Here is an 18,970-nt window from a genome sequence, read left to right as displayed (position 1 = left end):
TTTGCGTTTATATTTTATTGTCTTTGCCAGCGTTCTTACCCAGTGGCTATTGTATCAGAAACACAATACATCCCATGCGAACAATAGTGTATGTTTGGAAACACATGGGTAATAATCTGATTAATTAATTTTGTTAGAGTTTTTGAGCTGGCTGTGGATTTCATCCTGATGGGCTGACATGTTGTGCTGTGGCTTTGTGGGTTGGGGCAGGGTGCTCTAGGCACACCGCACTCTTCCCAACTAAAGGATAGATCAGTAAAGAAATCAGTAAAGTGACACTCCCTCCCACCCTTTCTTTCAGCTGACCCATCAAATAAAAAATAAGAGGATTTTTACTGTAGGAAACAGACCAGGACATTGCCTCTGCATCATAAACCCTAACATTTTGATTAAAGTCGTTTTCAGCTGTTCTGCTTCCTCCCCTCCTTTGTTAGCAATAGCGCCCTGTGTTTCTAACACTTGGGATAATGAGTTGGCATCTTCAATGCGGGAAGTCATGATGGGAGTTGCTGTTTGTGTCCCCTGCAGGACAGAGTACAAGTCGTTAATGGAGTGCTGACAATTAGCAGCTTGACCCTGTCGGACATGGGGATGTACCAGTGCGTGGCGGGGAATAAGCACGGCGAGCTGTACACCAATGCTGAGCTGCGGGTGATCGGTAAGCACAGGAAAAAAATGAAAAAACAAATAAATAAAGCTGTTTGCCAGAGTATCTGGTGCACGTTATACTATTTCACTCTCCACTAAGCACCCACTGTATAATGTACCATATCCCTCCTTTCATTAGACTTGAATATTACCACAAAGAGATTTATCTGGCCTCATTACACGTCCACGCAATCCACTGAGTACTCCGTCCCCATCAGCAGCCTATAATCTGTTTAAAGGAATTGTTGGGGCATTACAAAGCCCGGACGGAAATGAAAGACAATAACCTGCCGTGGTCTCAGACATGATTCGGTGCCACAAAGGTGCTAAATGAAGGTGGTGGCCACCAAGGCAAAGCTTTTCTAATCTAGCATTCAGCGCCTAAGCCAGTTGAGACAGAGAGAGCAATAGATGACCTGAAGACATTTAATAATAAAAAAACCTGTCCACTATAGTGCTGGAAAAGATCCAGTGATGACGGTCTCAGTTTTGAGCACAGCAGGAAGTGGAACAATGTGCTTCATGGGAAGTTTTGGGGTAACGTGGATAGCATGGGCATGACCTGCACCTGGGAAGTCCCAGCTCAGCTCTGAAGCTCACTGTTATATATATTACATTGTATAGGTATTAATATTTAAGTCCCCTTTTTATCATTTTACAGGGCAGAAAATAGTGCAGTGGTTAAAGTTCTTGTAACAAGAAGGTTACAGATTAAGGTACAGAAAGCCTTTTGTTGTACCCATCAGGGACATGGCTTAAATTGCTTCTATAGGCAATATTCATATGTAGCTGCAGAATGTGCCATATAAAGTGTATAACCTAGGTGTATTGCCTGAAATGAAATATATTTATTGTCTGTTATGGCGGCACTTTGAGTAGCACTGCTGCCTCACAGCACCTGGGGGGTGCAAAAGAATGTGGGCTCCATCCCCAATCAGTCTGTGTGGAATTTGCATGTTCTCTCTGTGTCTGTGTAGGTTGTCTCTAGGTGCTCTTGTTTCTGCCCACTTTCCAAAGACATGTAGTTCAGGTTGGTTAGTGACTCTAAATTGCCTTTAGTGTGTCAGTGAGTGAGTGCGTGTGTGGCTACCCTGCAGTAGACTGGAGGTCCCATTGAGGGTGCACTCCCTCGGCCTTGCACCCAGTTGTTCTAGGATAGGCTCTGGCTCATTATTATTGAAAAGCAACTAATTGAAATTGGATGGATGCATGTTATACTTTTCATCTATGGTATAGTTGTCTTACCTCCTATTTAACAAATACTTATGACCCTGAGAATAGAAAGTATGGAGTTATGTTTGTTGGTGCTGTACATGCCCCCTTCTAACCATGCTCTACCTCCTCTGGCGATTCCCACAGCTATTGCCCCGGATTTCTCTGAGAACCCGGTGACAAGCATCACCTTGGCGCGGGAAGGAGGCTCAGTACAAATTGATTGCAGGCCCAGGATGTCACCCCGTGGGGTAATCTCCTGGAGGAAGGGCAAAGAGGCTCTTCGGGAGAGCCACAGGTACAGTTGGACCCATTTCAGACCTTTATTCCGCCCTTCGTTAACAGGCTGTCTCACAGGGAGTTGCTAATCTAATTTTCTTCACTCCCTTGTGCTGATAATGATAACGTCTGCTCATTGCTCATTTCTCATTGTCACATTCTCAGTGTTCTCCACCTAAACAGTTTGTATTTGTGTATAGAGAGTATTATGTTGAGAGCCAACTTTAGACCCCTTCCCCAAATTGTCTAATGAATTATTCACGGAGGAGAGTGGAGAGTAGAAACAGACAGGAACATGGTGGTCTCTGGGTCTGTCAGCTGGTTGTGAGCTTTTAGTCAAACACAGCCTTTCTCATTGGGGTCTCAGGCTGGAAGTATAGGCTTGCTGGGTTTTTGGGGAGAGAGAGATTTCCAAGTCTTTGACATTTCTGATAAGGTTCTGATGTGCTGCACTTACATGTTCCTTGGTGAGCCAGCATGGGGAATTGCCACTTGTCTGCAGAGTCCCACTGCTCATTTATATGTATTCATTTTGCATTTGTGCCTTGCAATGTTAAGCTACTTACAGTTATTCACCCGTTTATAGAGCTGGCCAATTTTTACTGAAGCAATTGAGGGAAAGTACCAGGCTACTATAGCAGGAGCTGGGATTCAAACCTTGAGGTTTCATGTCCCAAGGTAGTGGCTCTAACCTGAAAGGACTAGGGCACCATGTTAATATTACTGCAAAAATCCACATTTCCCTGTTTGTAATTTTCATAAATTTTTCTTTACGTGTTTTTGGTTGGTCTTAATTGTCTATTTTGCTTCCCACTCAGTGTGGCAATAATATGACACATTCACAGGAATCTGAAGAGACATTAAAAACTTTTCACTTATTCACTTCTACTTTAGTTAACATATGGAAGCACGTGTTAAAGTGTATTTCAGTGGTCTTAAATAGGCTCTCTACAAAGCCGTTTTCAGCACCTCAACCTGTGCTGTTATTTCAGACCTGAGATGACATATTGCAAGTGAGGAAAGCGCTATACAGTAGGACATCAACCATTTTTCGAGAGATGTTCTGATGTTGTGAATATGTATATCAACACAGTAAATGTTAGTGTCCTATGAAATAGTGTCCTTTTTATTGTATGTGCACCAGATGTGTATTGTTTGTGCTATAAGGATTGTAGGGGTTAAACAAACCAAGTTTTCTCAGAGATATTTACAAGTCCACATCTGAATTTTTTTATTTTGTCAGCCTCAATTGCTCAGTGCAATGGTACTGTTCTGCTGCGAGGGCCATAAAGGGTATCGGTACAGGTAAAATTCTGAGATATTGGGGCTTTGCTTTTTTTGGAAAATGAGCACAGGCTGCAGTTTGAGCTACATCTCGGAGACAGGAAAATGCCTGTCCTCATTATGCACAGAATGCATTTACCTTTGGGCTGGTACAGAAGGCAAATAAGCCCTAAGAAGACTTGAAGCGGATGTGAGCCATGCAATTAAAAGGATGCTCTCTCCGCTCAGACACGATTACGTTTCCTGTACCATCCGTTTCCGAAGGGAAGTTTCTTGTTTGCTGGAGGGAAGTTTTTAATTGCAATCAGTGTTTAACGTTTTGTTGCTGTTTCTTAAACGGTATTTAAGATCTGCAGGACTAATAGGACCAGAGAGAAAACTCCACCCTTCTTACGAGTCTGTCCTTTGTATCTTCACGTAGCCTTGTGCTGTAGCTCACATTATGCAGAGGCATTGATGGTAGGTGACATTACCCTGAAAATTTAGTATACAGTTGGTGCAGTGGGTCCCCCAGCCTACAAGTTCCTTAAGTTGAGTTTTAGAGCAGCTGATGTGTGTGTATTTTGTGTGCGGGGGGATATCCCTGCCATGTGTCCCCAAGGCTGCCTGTGACTAGCTGATTATTAAGGAGGGGTGACGTGTAGATCAAGGAGTCGTGTGCATCTCTCCTGGTTCGGCAGCGGTACACTCAGTTTCGGGAAAGAGCATTTCTCTGGATCACGGTATCAGTGTGGGGGAGCAGGGAGCAGCACCACACATGTGCCAAAGAAAGACACTGGATTTAAAGCCTAAATGTTGTTTCACTCAAATCCTAGAAAAGGGGCTGCTGTTGGCTTTTTGCCTAAATTGCTTCATGAAATATCCAGCTGTACACCTGGATAAAAGTGCAATTTACATTTCTAAGCTATTTCAATCACTTTAGATGAAAGCCTCTGTTAAGCCAATGAGTAATGTAATAAAAAAGTCTCCCGAGTTAACCCGACCATGATCTCGGGCGTTAGAGACGGGATTACCAGTCGGAGCGCAGACTGCTCTCCGCGGACCCTAAGCTTTCAGTCGACATATGGACCTTTCGAGAGGTGGTTTAAATTCAGTAGCGAGACAAAGAAATATGCTGGGTCTATATATTCAATTATAATCACATGATTAAGCAACATATAATATTCCATTTATAAGGTAGTTTCTCCATTTGTAAGTTTTTGTTTCAATAAAGTAAAAAAGTTAAATAATGAACTAACAGTTCCCACCTCTATGCAGTTTGTAAAGCAAATCCAAGTCTGCCCCCTACCCTCATTACTTAGTTTGATAGTGTATTGCTGATTGTTTTGATGTGCCAATGTCTGTCCAGTCTGTCCAAATGCATTAATGCAGTCTTTAATAATATAGTCTCACACACACGCTGTCCGAAACCACTTGTCCCAAGTGGGGTCACAGTGAACAGGAGCCCAACCCAGCAACACAGGGCACAAGGCCGGAGGTGGAGGGGACACACCCAGGACAGGACGCCAGTCCATTGCAAGGTACCCCAAGCAGGACTCAAACCCCAGACCCGCCAGAGAGCAGGACCCAGCCAAACCCGCTGTGTCACCGCACCCCCCCCCCCCCTTTTAATAATGTAATGGTATGTTATGATAATTCTCAATGGATCCAAACAATGTTAAAGTATATTACTTTTATTCATGCTTTTCTCCACAGCAATTTACAATTATTTACCCATTTATACAGGTGGGTAATTCTGCCTACTCAAAGGTACTACAGCTGGGGTTCAAACCTGTATCCTTTGGATCCAGTGGCAGTAGCTTTAACCACTATGCTTCCAGCTCTCTGGCCTAGTAATACAAAAGTAATACTGCTGAGCACATTGTATATGACCAATTTTTTTTTTTTTTTGTTTTTGTGTTCCCCATCCAGGGTAGTTTGTCTGTTTTCAGCAGTACAACAGATAGCTTCTAGGCTGTGGACTCAGTGGTGAATAGACATGGTTTCTGTGTGCTCCTGCTTAGTGTGCAAACATTATATAAGGGGTCAGCAATCTTGGTCTTCACATGCTGCAGCGTAGACTTTCTTTTCAGCTGAGTTCTTAAATACCTAGCTTTGATTAGGATGCTGACTGCTTGTAATTGACTAGAACTCTTTTTAATAGCATTAAACAGGATTACATTTATAAATGGTACATGTGAAACTCTCCTTTGAAAACATTTCTCTGTTCATTTGCAAAAGTAAATCAATTATTTTTCATTTAGACATGCATATCAGTCCTTTTGAATTCTGTTATTCCGAGGTTAAAATTGTTAAACTGTCATTGATTAACTAAAATTACTGACGTCGCTTCAGATCTTAAAATATGTTCACCGTTCAGTTTGTTATTCCTCTATTAACACCAGTCTGAAAAACTATAGAGAGTTCTCGGCTAACGCATTCGGTTTAATGTGATTCAGATCATGCAACGCTTTCGGTTATAAGGCTGAGTAATTACGGGCTCAGCTGGAACGAAAACCAGCACACCCTCCAGCCTGCAGGGACCGAGTTTGCTGACCCCAACCTTAAATGAACCAACAGTGACATAATGGAAGAGAAGTCAGTGTAGCGTACAGGTGCAGTGTCTCTGGATGACAGTAATCAAAGAGGGCTTCTGGCGGTCTTAGCTCAGCTCATCCACGATGACGCGCATTAGCCTTGTTAGCTCTCCACCCCGCTTTGCTGTGGTTCGGCGGTGGGGGATGGGCCCATGTCACCAGCTGGGGTAATCCATCTTCCCAGTAGCTGCCCTGCTCCTCCGCCGCCCCCCCCCCCCCCCCAGCACTGCCCCATCCCCCGAGTTGCACTAGTGTGTGGCGGAGATGACATCAGCTGGAACGAGGCAGCTGAGGGGGCACTTCTGGGCCTGGCACTGGGCTGATGAGTCTCTAAGTGGGTGCTGTGTCAGCCCTGCGGATCGCAGACCAAAACGGCCCTTCCTAATGCAGCAGCACAAAAAAAAGAAAAAAAAAAAACAGGTGCGCCTCTCAGACGGATCTAACTAGGCACCTTTTATTTATACCCAAGCTAGCCCAAACCACGCATTTTGTATTTCATTTCCAATGGAGCCAACCTCGTTTGTGCCTTTTTGCCTTCGCAATATCTGGCAGTGTAAGTTTTCAGACTTTAAAGGACATGGTTGAGGGTAAGAAATGGATGATGTGTTGCGGTAAACATACACAAAAGCCTCAGCTGAAAAGTATGTGAAAACTGCAACTTTTTAAACTGTGGAATAAGCTGTGCCAGTTTGGAGACAACTGCAACACAGCTCTTTTTATGAATATGTTTACTGTTTATTGCTAAAAAAAATAAGGTCAGTGTTGATATGCTGTTAACTATGCATGCAGATTGGGAGGAAGCGTTAAGGTCTGCAGACTTTTACCTCCTCAGAGAAAGAAGGAAATAATTAGTTCATGTAGCGCTTCACACAGGGCTGAGAATGATGGGGTGCAGAGGAACCTGCAGGGTGCATCGCTAATGTTATTATTTGTTCTTGTGTTATTACTGCGATCTGTAGTGACTGATACCCGTGGCACAACGTCTATGGAGAGGAATCACTAAGTCTAATAAAAGAATGATTGTTTTCGTGAACCTGTTTCCTTCACCCAAAAATATATCATCTGTTTGCAGTGCTGAAACATTAATTTACATATTTCAACGTCATATTGTTTATGTCCAATTAACAGTATTACCATTCACACACCTATATAACATCATTCAAATTACTGCTCAGCGTAGGGTACCGTTTGAACATTGTCATCAATTCATACAGTAAGTCAGCTGATATCTCTTGTGCTGGAGTAATCTGTTTAGGCCTCGTTTACCCAAAAATTCAATATGAAAGTAAAGTACCGCCTCAGATGCCCCATTTACCAGTGTTATAGTCCTGATTGCAATCGGCTGAGAGTGAAGAGAGGTGGACCGAGAACTGAATACAATTTGTACTCAGTTTACATCCAGCTAAATTGCAACAATAAAAAGCAGGAAATTGTATTTTCCTCATGCAGACCAAATTTGTCCTGATTTCAGTAAAGTTAAAAATCATGATTACTGCTCCTACAGGCAAGTGTGACTGTTTTAGATAACTTCTTTGGATAATCCCTCTTGATCTGTGGATTAACGGGGAATGTACTTTGATACGGAACTAAATTAATGCGACTTCCACTGTACAAATGTTATATGTCTAGGATTTATCCATGCAGAAGTCTATGTATACTGTAAATTCATGCCGGTCTTCCTACTCAAACCAGCTGTCAAATGTGTGAGAGAGCAGAGCTGAAGGGAATGAGTAATCTTCTAAATCTGCAGCAGCAACTACTGGGGTCTGATTAATTTTATGCAACATTTACGAACAGCAGCAGGAAGAACAATATATAGGTACCAATCCAAAGAAAGTGTAGATATTTTTGTCCCTTAAGTAGCACAGTGACACAGCAAACTATGCATTGCAGGTGTCTTGAGGATCGCTGTCAAGACCACTGAGCAATTAACAGCTCAATCAAAATCTCATTAGCAGAAAGAGAGGCTAGAACAAGAAGCAGCAGGACTCACTGGGTCCCCTGAACCATGATCTTCAGTGGTACTGATTTGCATATAACTTGGCTTCACTGATACACAGCACTGATGAGTGCTTTGTCAAAACTTACAATACCAGTGAAAGGTGCGAATGCTGCTGTGCAACCTGGACAATGCCTGAATGGGATGAACTGGACAGAAGACTGAAAGAGAAGTGACCCACAAGTGTCCTACATCTCTGGGGACTGCAGCAGAAGGGCTGGGAAGACATGTTTGTTCATTTCCTTATCAAACTTGTTAACTAAGTGCCTCGTAGAAAAAATATAGTTACCAGAAAGTGTACATACACTTATGGCTGGTACTATACATGCAAGAGACTGATTACAGTGTGATTAGCTATGTTGCATGAATAAATTGGCTTTAGCAAGTAATCTAGAAATGAAATATATATGTAAGCATCAGCTAATTTAGTTTTTATGTCTACATATACAATAAACTTGTTTCAGTCCGTTTCTTTCTGAATCAGTGACTGAAATTTATATGATTTTTCTAAGAATATCCTTGTGCCCTCCACACTCTATCATGCTTTTTGGCTAGATATCACCATAGATGAAAAGTGTTTGCAGGCCAACTAAGGAATAATGGATAAATGACTATTTCAGCTGGTTAAGTTATGTTCTCTGTAGACAAACACAGACACAAAGAACTAGTTTGTAGGAAAATTAAAACAGAAATTTAGTTAATTTTTATATCTTCAATGCCAGTTGCTCTGTGAGCAATTTATTGAAATAAAATATATCCTATGAAAATTTTTGATTGTAGGAACTGATTAACTAAAACTAAACTGATGGGCTGTGTCTTTACAGTAATTTTTTTACTGAGACTTTATGATCATACTGGATAAAGCATTAATTGTTGTTTATTTTTAAGTTATATCAAAGAAAGCAATACTTTCAGCTATAAATTAATGATTTAATACAGAACACTTTTCTGAAGCATAAAAAAATGCATTTAATGTGATAGTGCTAAAGACAGTAAAGTTCCTTTCAGGTTCATCTAAATTTATATCAAAGTAAATTCTTTATATATCATATAAGTTCCACATTGCTGCAACAGCATGCCATTACTTTTTCCAACTTAAAATTCAAACTACATAGGTTTTTTTTTTTTTTCCCCCCCACCATTAGCATCAAACACTGCATATGCACATGGTTCAAGCTTTTCCCCCTTTCTAAGTGTAAACCAAATCACTTATTCATTTATCAATTATTTTATCCAAAGTGATGTACATTATGTTTCTATATTCAGCTGTTAATAATTTATAATTTCATTCTTTGTATACATATATATGTATAAATACTGTATATGTATACACACACGCAGAGTGTTGCATGAAAGTATGTGAACTCTATGGGGGAAAAGCTTGAACCATGTGCGTATGCACTGTTTGATGTTTATGGTGAAAAAAGAATTATATAAATCTAAGTAGCACTATTGATTTGATAGCCACAATATATTGGCTATGTTGTATAATACAGTCCCTTAACTGTGTCAAATAAGGAGAAATTAAAGCAAACCATTTAGAGGCTTAGGTTGTATAAATATCTCATAAGCTAAAGAAAATATGAAGATGCCAGTAAAGACAAGACTTTAATCTTTCTCTGTTGAATTATTTTGTTGCCCATTCTACTGCAGTGCAAGAACCTCTCTGCTCTGATTCTCAGACATGTGTCCATCCATTTCCTGTTACTAGAAAGAGAGCTCAGAGCAATAGGATCAGACAGATGAAACAAACCAGGTGGTTTTTTTGGAACATACAGAATTATGTGTAGCTCCTTACTGTTTTTCGTTTTTCAAAACCATTCATTACACCATTGCCTTTACATCAGTTTAAGTACACATTCAAAGTAAAGTTACGCAATGAAAACCTGGAGTGTCAGATCCCTTTTAACAGACAACCAAATGTTCTGCCAAACTACAGTTATATTAGGGACTGCATCTAAAAAACATTTGGGTGAACAAATTGTCAAGTGTCATATTTGTAGTGTTTGTAAAGGGAATGTGTCAGTATTGCTTATGCAAAAGTGAATGCACTCAATTAAATCATTTTGTGAGATCTCAGTTTTTGACTAGACGTTAGCATATTTTGAGGGCACTTGTGTTAAAATTGTCTTTGTAGAATTCCAGCTTGGCTTAACAGCTGTGTCAAGCATTTTACAGGCTTATATTTTCTATACTTGCAAATGGCATGACAGCTTTTGATCCTCCAACTTTATTACCAAATGTGAGGGCAAGTCAATGTACAGGTTACAGTTTTGGCATGCTTCAACAACACAATTGGCAACCTTGTTCTGTTAGGCCAAACAGAGTTTTCCTAACCTTTCTTTTTGTATTTAAGAGTTGTATTAGCAGTGACTTCAGCATTGGATGTGAATGTGAATGCCAACAGTGAATGGCAACAATTGAAGAAGGCTTTGACTTTGGTGGCAGAATGATGGCTACCCTATGCAAAACTGACAGGTAAACAGATAATAATACTAATAATATACTGTGCTAGAGCGGACGTGTCTTGATAGGTTGGCTAGCACACGAGACTGAGTAACTGACTGACAAAAGCTACTGGCTGATGTGGGCAAACAGCTTCAGGTGCCACAGGTTATTGTGGTTACTTCATTGCATCCAGACATGGTGTTATGTTCAAAGTGCGAGCAGATCATGTACCTTGCAGAGTTAACAGATCCGTTTGAAGATGCTATTTCAGGAAGCATATGAGCAGAGAATATATGAGAAATGTTAAAGTATGCAGATTTTATAGATTTGGTGGCAGAGGCAAGAGACCATGGGTGGCAGGCTCATGTGAGACCAGTGGAGGTAGGTGTCAGGGGGTTTGTGGCTAAATCATTTGCGTCGTTCTTGGGGGAATTTGGTGGCCATTCGTTAAGGGTAGCGGTGAAGGACCTATGTGAAGCTGTTGAGATTGGGTTGGGATTACAGGTCAGATGGAGGTGTGTATTGGTCATTAAAATTAGTGGCAGGAAGCTAGCAATGGGAAGCAGCTGTTGGTATATAAGGAGGTGTGGCCTTGTTAATTAGGTTGGTTTGAGTTTGTGGAGTTGGTGCATTTGTTGAGGGTGAAGGGAATCTAACATGTGTGGAGAGGGTGGATCTGGGACACTCGACTGCACTACTGAGCCTTCCTGCGGCATCATGGTCATAATTCAACGAAACACAGACAAAGGGAGGCGCCCACTTGACAACCTCAATGAAATACCCATGTTGGCACCCTGTAGTTGATGTGGTGGTAGCAAGAGGAAATTAAGCTGCTTGGCTTTGAGTCATGGAGATGTATGATGGCAATGCCAGATGTTTTTCTCTGTGATTTAACAGTGAAGTCGGTTGGGCTGGGTCCTTGTGTACAGCCATTGTAAAATGTGCATGGGATGTAACATGTTGTCCGTCTATGCTGAATGAATGAATGTATAACAAAGTATGTTTGCTTTTGCAGCCTGTAAGTACTAACCTATGTTTGCCAATATTTTCATGTCTAATTCTATGAACAACATTAATAAAGCTAACAAACTTGCTTGAGCCCTTCAAAAATGCCTGTCCTATGGGTTCTTCAAAGGACCCTGTGTATAACAGTGGTTTCAGCCATTGTCTTCAAATTAAAAGACCAAACCTTTAGTCCCTGCTCTAGTACCTTTCAACAAGGTATTTGCCCCAAATTGCTTCTGTGTAAATAAACCCAGTTGTATAAAGAGATAAATCATGTAAGTAGCTTAGAGTACAGGCTAACATTATATGTTCCCTTAGACAAGTAGTCACCTCAGTTATGGTTAAAAATAAGTTACATACTGGAATGCTGTATAGCTACATGAAAAGGCCTTACTTCAACATTTTACCAGAAAGAATGTCATGAAGTTAAAAACTCATTTTTATAAATTGAATTAAGAATAAATAACAAAAAAAGACTACACAAAGAAGTTTGCTTTTCATCAAATAGCCAGGTGTCAAAATATAGACACCCCTCGATTTACGCAAATAGACCATTCTTCCACCCCTTACGTAAGTCAAAAGTTGCGTATGTCAAATTCCCCCTCATGACCCACTATTCAACATCATCACATGCCATCATCACATGCTCCTGTATACGTGCAGCATCCTTCACTATCGTATTTGTAGTCAATACAGCTATACCTGGTTCCCGTGCTATAGACGATAATCTTTGTGCACCATCATACTTCCTTATTATTTTCAGTTTCATCCCCAAATTGATTGCTGTACGCTTGTGAGATGGTTCTTGTTTTTCTTCAAGTGCACGTTTACCACCAGGCATTCCAAATAATGATAAGGGTAGAAAATATGCGAAAAAAGCACTGCACTAAGGAGAGGAGATGCATTCATGGCTTAGAACACATGGGAACTGGGAAGATGCAGCTTCCTGCCTTGTCTGGTTATGCCAACTTGCGCTTAACGTATTTCACGTTTAGCATAAAATAAAAGCGCTATCCGTAAATAATGTGTATGCCAGGAATTTTTTACGTAAATCCGGATTTACGTAAATTAAATTCATGTAAGTAGAGGGGTATCTGTATCACGTCACTCATTGCCATTAATTGCTTGTCCTGGTCAGCAGCCTATCCCGGAATCACCAGGCACAAGGCTCGGGGGGTTAGTCCCCCACACGCAATTTAGTATCCAGCTTATCTGAACCGCATGTGTTTGGACTGTGAGAGAAAATCCAGGCATACAGAGAGAGAATATACAAACTCCAGACAGACTGAGTTGTACTGGAAACACCCAAAAAGTCCAAATGCCATGACATCAAAACATGGTGGACTTAATCAATTATGAAGTTATACTTAAATTGCCAGCCATGAAAGAAAGTAAATATGCACTATACTATCAACCATGGATCAGACATTTTGTTCATAATATGCTAATGATGTTTGTTTATTTTATTATTCTATAATGACACCGAAGTGGTTGTGCTATTTTGGAGTATCACTAGCAGGCAAAGCAGGGGGTGTGGTGGCATAGTGGGTTTGGCCTGGGGCTGCACTCTGGTGGGTTTAGGGTTTGAGTCCCGCTTGGGCTGCCTTGTGGCAGACTGGCATCCTGTCCTGGGTGTGTCCCCTCTGTCTCCAGCCTTACACCCTGTGTTGCTGGGTTAGGCTCTGGCTTGCCACGACCCCGCTGGGGACAAGCAGTTTTAGTCACTGTTTGTCTGTGTGATTATCAGGCAAAGTTTTTTTGAAAAAAAAGCCAATATTAAGAAAATTATGTCATAAAATTGTAAATTGGGATGGATAAACTAAGTTCTGTCAATGGTATCTATTTCTGCCTAAAAACGTGTAAACATTCAGCAAATTTGAATATTTCACCTCCTTCTCAGTTCTTATTTTTCCAACATCTACAACTTAGCTTGAAAACAAATACAAGAATAAACTAAAGCTGGTTGAACAGATGTTCAGAACATTGCATTGGTATACTTCCCTAGGGCATAAAAGAGCGTGACATTTTTAATTCCTAAATTTAAACAGCAGTTTTCATGTAATTAAAAGTTGTGATTAAAACAAAACATTCTCTGTGGGGGCAGGTTGTGGTGAATTTCTAGATTTAATGTCTTTTTCTATTTCTAGGTTCTTTTTATTTTTTTACTAGGGTTAGGCTGCAAGGCTGGTACCTCTGTACCTGGTGTGCCTCTTGGTATGACATAGCTATCAAGGATGCTGCACTTGAATGAGTTAGTCCAAATGTAAGTGTTCAACAGGCAAGTAGTATGAATTTCTGTGTTGATGAAAGTCCTAGTTTCATGTTCAGTTTTACAAGCTACAGTACTTGACTTCTAATGATTATCTTGGTTTCCTAGGTTATATTAAACGTGGTCAGGTATATTGACCAGTACTCAGTATATCTGAGACTGGTTCGAGCTAAACTTAACTTTCGCTGTGTCACTAACTTGTAAACAATTAAACAATCTGCCTTTTAAGGTTTCATGGTTTAGGCCTGTGCAAATTCTTACAACTAGTGAAATGGGTCATTTCATTGAGTTGTAGTGTGTTCTCTTTGAGGCTGGCAACACTTAAAACAACCTGATTTCAGCACAGCACCATGGATACAAAATTTAATTTTCAGTTCTCCTTTCTTATGTCCAGTTTTAAACTTTATTGGTTGTTTCTCAGCATCACGCAATTCTTACAAGACATACTGTATTGTGAGTCTGACATGAAGCATCAGGTGTCAAGAAGTAATTAACTAATATTAGCTGCAAGATCAAACTAAAGCACGCATGATTTTTTGAATCCCCAAGAAAGATGTTGGCACTGAACCAAGCCACTGGGGGATTTTGTTAAGCTGCCGATTTTTCTATTAAAGTCCACTTCAAATGACAAAGACAGCCCATTAAAGGTGTGTGTTTTCTAGAATGAGGAAATAAATTGGACAAAAATACATTCAGTACTTTCAGAGAATTGGTCTAGCAACATCTACATGTAAAGAGATTTACCCTGTTGGATTTAACCTGTAGTGCAAATACTTTGCAGTCTTGTACTGCAGGCTAATTCTGTTTTATATTCAATTAGGCCACTCCAAACAGGCATCCTCAATGGAGAAACAAATTAAATTCACAGTGAATCTGAAAGATGCTGAAAAAACTGTGTTTGGGATGTGATTGACAGGCAGGCTTTATTAACCATGTCATGCTCCTCTTGGGCATATCACATCATGTTGAATTCAAGACAGGCCTGCTGCAAGGACTTTCAAAAAAATAAAAGTCCAGTGAGAGGACAGATATTGCGATAAAGCAGATGTCACTCAGCCCAAGATACTGGTAGATCACTTCATACATCCATTACAGCCAAGCACAAACAGTTATGACTAAGTCATATTGTTTCGTTTAATGTGTTTCTCTCAGTTGGTTTGCTGGAGTGCTTTTTAGAATTGCTTTATCAAGAGATCTGACCTTCAACGGATCAATTAACTGCTCGTCACAATATCAGTGCTTCCAAAGAGATGCACATCACGTCTTCGCTCGCCCCATCCAGCTTGTTAACAATGATGGACGAGGCGACTCCCGATGGTAGGCTTTATTGTAGCACTACACTGCCCCACCTAGGGCACAGGATGGAAACAATGAAATCAGCCTGCTGGGTATAGACACACATGGTGGACGAAGCTTCTGTGAACAGTATGAATGTTGCAAAGGACACACTGCACTGTTTGAGAGAAAGTATGGAAAATTTCCAAGGGCCCGGGAGAGCTATCAGAGGTGCTGTCAAAGAAACATATTTTTCTCACGATTCAAGGCCATGTTTGCTGTTTGACTCCAGTGGGCTGTTGTGTAAGTTACAAGGCAAACACTCAGATCCAGCTATTTCAGATCTTAATTACACAAAGCTGAGTCATTACACAAATTCATGCTTTAGACCCCAAGGAACAGACTCAGTATAAAGCGGCAGCTGGCAATGCACGTGGAAACATTACTTCTTGTGTACAAAATTATTTATTTAATGTAAAAATAACACAAGAATGTGATCAAAGCAAACATCTGTAAGATGAAAATTCAAGGGATTAGTATTTAGAAACAACCTACAGTTATGTTAACTGTACAGCCAGGCACCTGATGCTTACAGGATAGTATGAAATGTCGGAGTGAGTTTTCAGAGGTTACATACCAGTTACGGACGACATCAGTCTTTGTGCTCAAGGCTATGAAAGGACAAGAGAAGCAGTAGTTTGAAGTGCCTTCATATGAGTATTTCTTACCATAACATAAAAACACAATCAGAGCCTAACGTAGAAACATAAGTTCCTGTGACATAACAATCCCAATGAGAGAGTTTTCACAGCTAGCCGCACCGTGCATTGCCAGTATCACACTGTTGAACTCAGTAACACATCGTGAGGCATTAAATGGCTGCAGCTGGTTATAAATTTGACAGTATTAATTTTTTGCAAGGTCTCCAGGCCCTAAAGATATGTTGACAACATAAAAAGAAAAGCAATCACATGAAAGGTCTCCAGCAAAACCTTTTGCTTTGGTCAGGTGTTGTACTTTTGTACGATTTAAGACCTTGTCATGCCATCCTCTCAAGTACCAACTCTGAAATGTTCTAATCTGCAAGATAAATCGGAAGAAGCAGAGGAGCAGTATATCAGTATATCCTCAGACCTGTTAATGCTTCCCATCTATACTACAGCACTTTGAAGACAGTCTGCTGTTTAAATCAACATAAAGCCCTGTCAGGTTGCCTTAACTGACTTGTCAGCTCTTCTAATCAAATTCCAAGCTGGATGTCAATTCAAGCTGAAAACATTTCTTTCTCAGTCCTTGAGCACTGAGAATCAAGCATGCTGTTGCCTAATGCCATTTATTGTCACTTGATTGTTGCTCAGGCAGATACCATCAAAGTCAAACTGATGCAAGACTTTCAGCTCCGCTGAAAACACTGAACGGTTGAACAACACCGTGACATTCATAAGAAGACACTTTACCTTAACATACCTTTACACACTATTCTTGTTCTGAACATTTTATGCTTTTTTATTCACACTGACAGTGTTTCTCTTAAATAGCAGAAGAACCACGTAGTGTATCGGTTGCATCTATTTATCAAAAGACCCATCTTATAATCCATGCTTCAACTGTAGTTCCCTTGATCAAGGTACTATACATGCTCTGATTTGCTCCAGTAAACATTATACGGTTAAATGGGTTTGTCATTGTAAATAGCTCAGTAAACAAACCTACCACTGTGAGTTACTTTGGAGAAAAGCATGCAGACTTTTAATACAGTATTTAGTCATGTAAGGTCATCCATGACAATGTTATAATACAGAAATTCGTCCACTTATTAATTGTCTGTCTATGTATCATCACTTCTGGCATAAAGCCACAACTTAAAATGACAAAAAAAGATGTGTGTGTATTTATCATGTGTATTTATTGTGTATTTGTTATTGTGTCCCTATACTTCCACTTCTCACGGCATTCCACCCGACCACGTTTTCCCGTTCTTAACCCAACATAGAAGGGGCCACCCGCACTCTGGCTAGCAGGGGCCGCCGCCGGCCACAGGAAACTGGGTGCTCCAACGTGTGCCCCTCAGCTTATCGCTCGCTCTCACATTTACACAGCTGGAAGCACCTCTTGTGCAATAATGCTGTGAGGCCTGGTTAGCGTTTGCTTCACTCTCAGCTGGCATTTGAAATGGCGGCAGTAGGAGAAGCGATGGAGCACGAAGTGGAGGTCCTGAAAAGGGGAAGGATGATCAAGTTCTGAACATTTTATGCTTTGTTATTCACACTGACAGTGTTTCTCTTAAATAGTAGAAGCAGCATGTAGTGTATCGGTTGTATCTATTATGCAATAATGTGGCCCATGAATGAAGACCACCAGAAATGGGCCCAGGTTGAAATTATATTATAAAATCACCACATCATTTAGCCATGCCAGCTTGGTGTACCAATTAAAGCAGAGGGACCTTATTTTCCACAGTGTATCTTCTTGATTTCTCTAATGAGGATTCAGTTCAGGAGTCCTGCAGCAGCCTTTACAGTGCAGTTTAATCTAGAGAGTCTCTTCTGATTATAGTAGTAATTATAATCCGGTGAAATCATTGACTTGTGGATTTTTGTTTTTTTTTTTTTTTTTTGTTATTGATACCTCTGTAATGTAACATGTGAAGGACTTTTTCTTGTAGTTTGTGTACTTCTACATATCCTGGAAATGTTGGGAAGTTATTTTGGGAAAATTTTAAATATTAACCGTTAAAAAGTAAGCGACTTTTCTAATATTTTCCCATTTTCAGTGTGCTCCATGTGCATTACCAAAGTATTCAAATGCATGCGAATCCCATCGGCAGCCTCCTGTGCTTTGAGTAAACTGCCTTTGATGCGTTTGGTCTTTGATAGGGCGGCTGGCTGTCTGAGCTCCGACTGCAGCATAAAATTATAATAGAGTGGAACATCTAATATGCAGAGAGGAGTTCTTCAGCAAGCTTCATTTGAGCCAGAGTGCTGCTCCCTCCCGTCCAGAGTGAGAGGAGATAATAAGGGAGGCTACTACCCAGGAAGACGCCGTGGCAATTATCTGTGATGCACGCTTCACAAGTTGAAGCAAAGGCTGCCTGGACATGCAGTCATCTGTGCATCTTTCTCTGTGTAGAATTAATTTAAAAATGTGGTGTTTAGTTGTAAATTGATCCTTCCCTGTAAATGCATTGGTTTTTAAGCCCACCCCTGCTAATGAGCTCATAGTTTACAAGAACTGATTTTCCTTTTAGGGAAACCTTTAATTATTCAGTCTTGTTACTAGTGCTGGTTAGCTAGTCATATCTTCTCTGGTATGGTGTGCTGTTAAGCCCTGCTATGTTGGAATGCAAAGGTAATGCGGTGTTACATTTATATACAGACATTCAAATAAAAATTGCTAAATTGATAAAGATGAACAAAAATGCCTGTATATGTAAAATGAACAAAATTTACTAAGTTCATATCCATGCCAAAGTTTTTTTGGGTGGTAGAAGAGAGAATTATTGAGTCCACTTGAACACCAAAAAATAGGTGAGTTTTAGAATATTACCTGAAAATAAATATTAGAATGTTTAGGTTAAATTTCTTTTTACCGCAAGGCCAAAGATGGACCCTTTGACATAAAAATAAATATAGCCCTTAAACCAACAAAGAATTTTCCATATTTAAACCTGACTGAAAGCCTGGGGTCTCAGATGGCCCTCAGCAAAGACCCCAAAGATCTAGAGAAGTTGCACATGGAGCAATAGGCACCGGTTTCTTCTGATGTGCTCTCCAACCTTATTAAAAATTGTTATAACAGGTATTGTTGCCAGGAGAGGATGCCTGAAGGGCAAAAAACTTGGGCGTCACTAATTGTGAAATATTAATAAAATTATTTAGGGTCTTTTGGGACAGCCTGTGGCAAGAAATGAACCCTGCTGTACTACTGTATATAGTGCACGTGTTGAAAACAGACAGTATACCTACATTATGATAT

General features: G+C 40.4%; 1 protein-coding gene across 1 annotated transcript in view; it reads left to right on the top strand.

Annotated features, from left to right (window-relative positions):
* The window catches only part of LOC108939516 (contactin-4-like), a 123,957-nt gene that overhangs the window by 75,416 nt on the left and 29,571 nt on the right, over nucleotides 1-18,970 (top strand). Inside the window, exons 10-11 of the mRNA XM_018760910.2 lie at nucleotides 529-658; nucleotides 2,008-2,158. Of these exons, the coding sequence (XP_018616426.2) occupies nucleotides 529-658; nucleotides 2,008-2,158 (281 nt within the window). The remainder of the gene's footprint in view (nucleotides 1-528; nucleotides 659-2,007; nucleotides 2,159-18,970) is intronic.

Source organism: Scleropages formosus, chromosome 2 (assembly GCF_900964775.1).
Source record: "Scleropages formosus chromosome 2, fSclFor1.1, whole genome shotgun sequence".
In the NCBI taxonomy this organism is placed as follows: Eukaryota; Metazoa; Chordata; class Actinopteri; order Osteoglossiformes; family Osteoglossidae; genus Scleropages; species Scleropages formosus.
The sequence above is the reverse complement of the archived record's forward strand: the minus strand, read 5'-3'. Positions and strand labels throughout refer to the sequence as shown.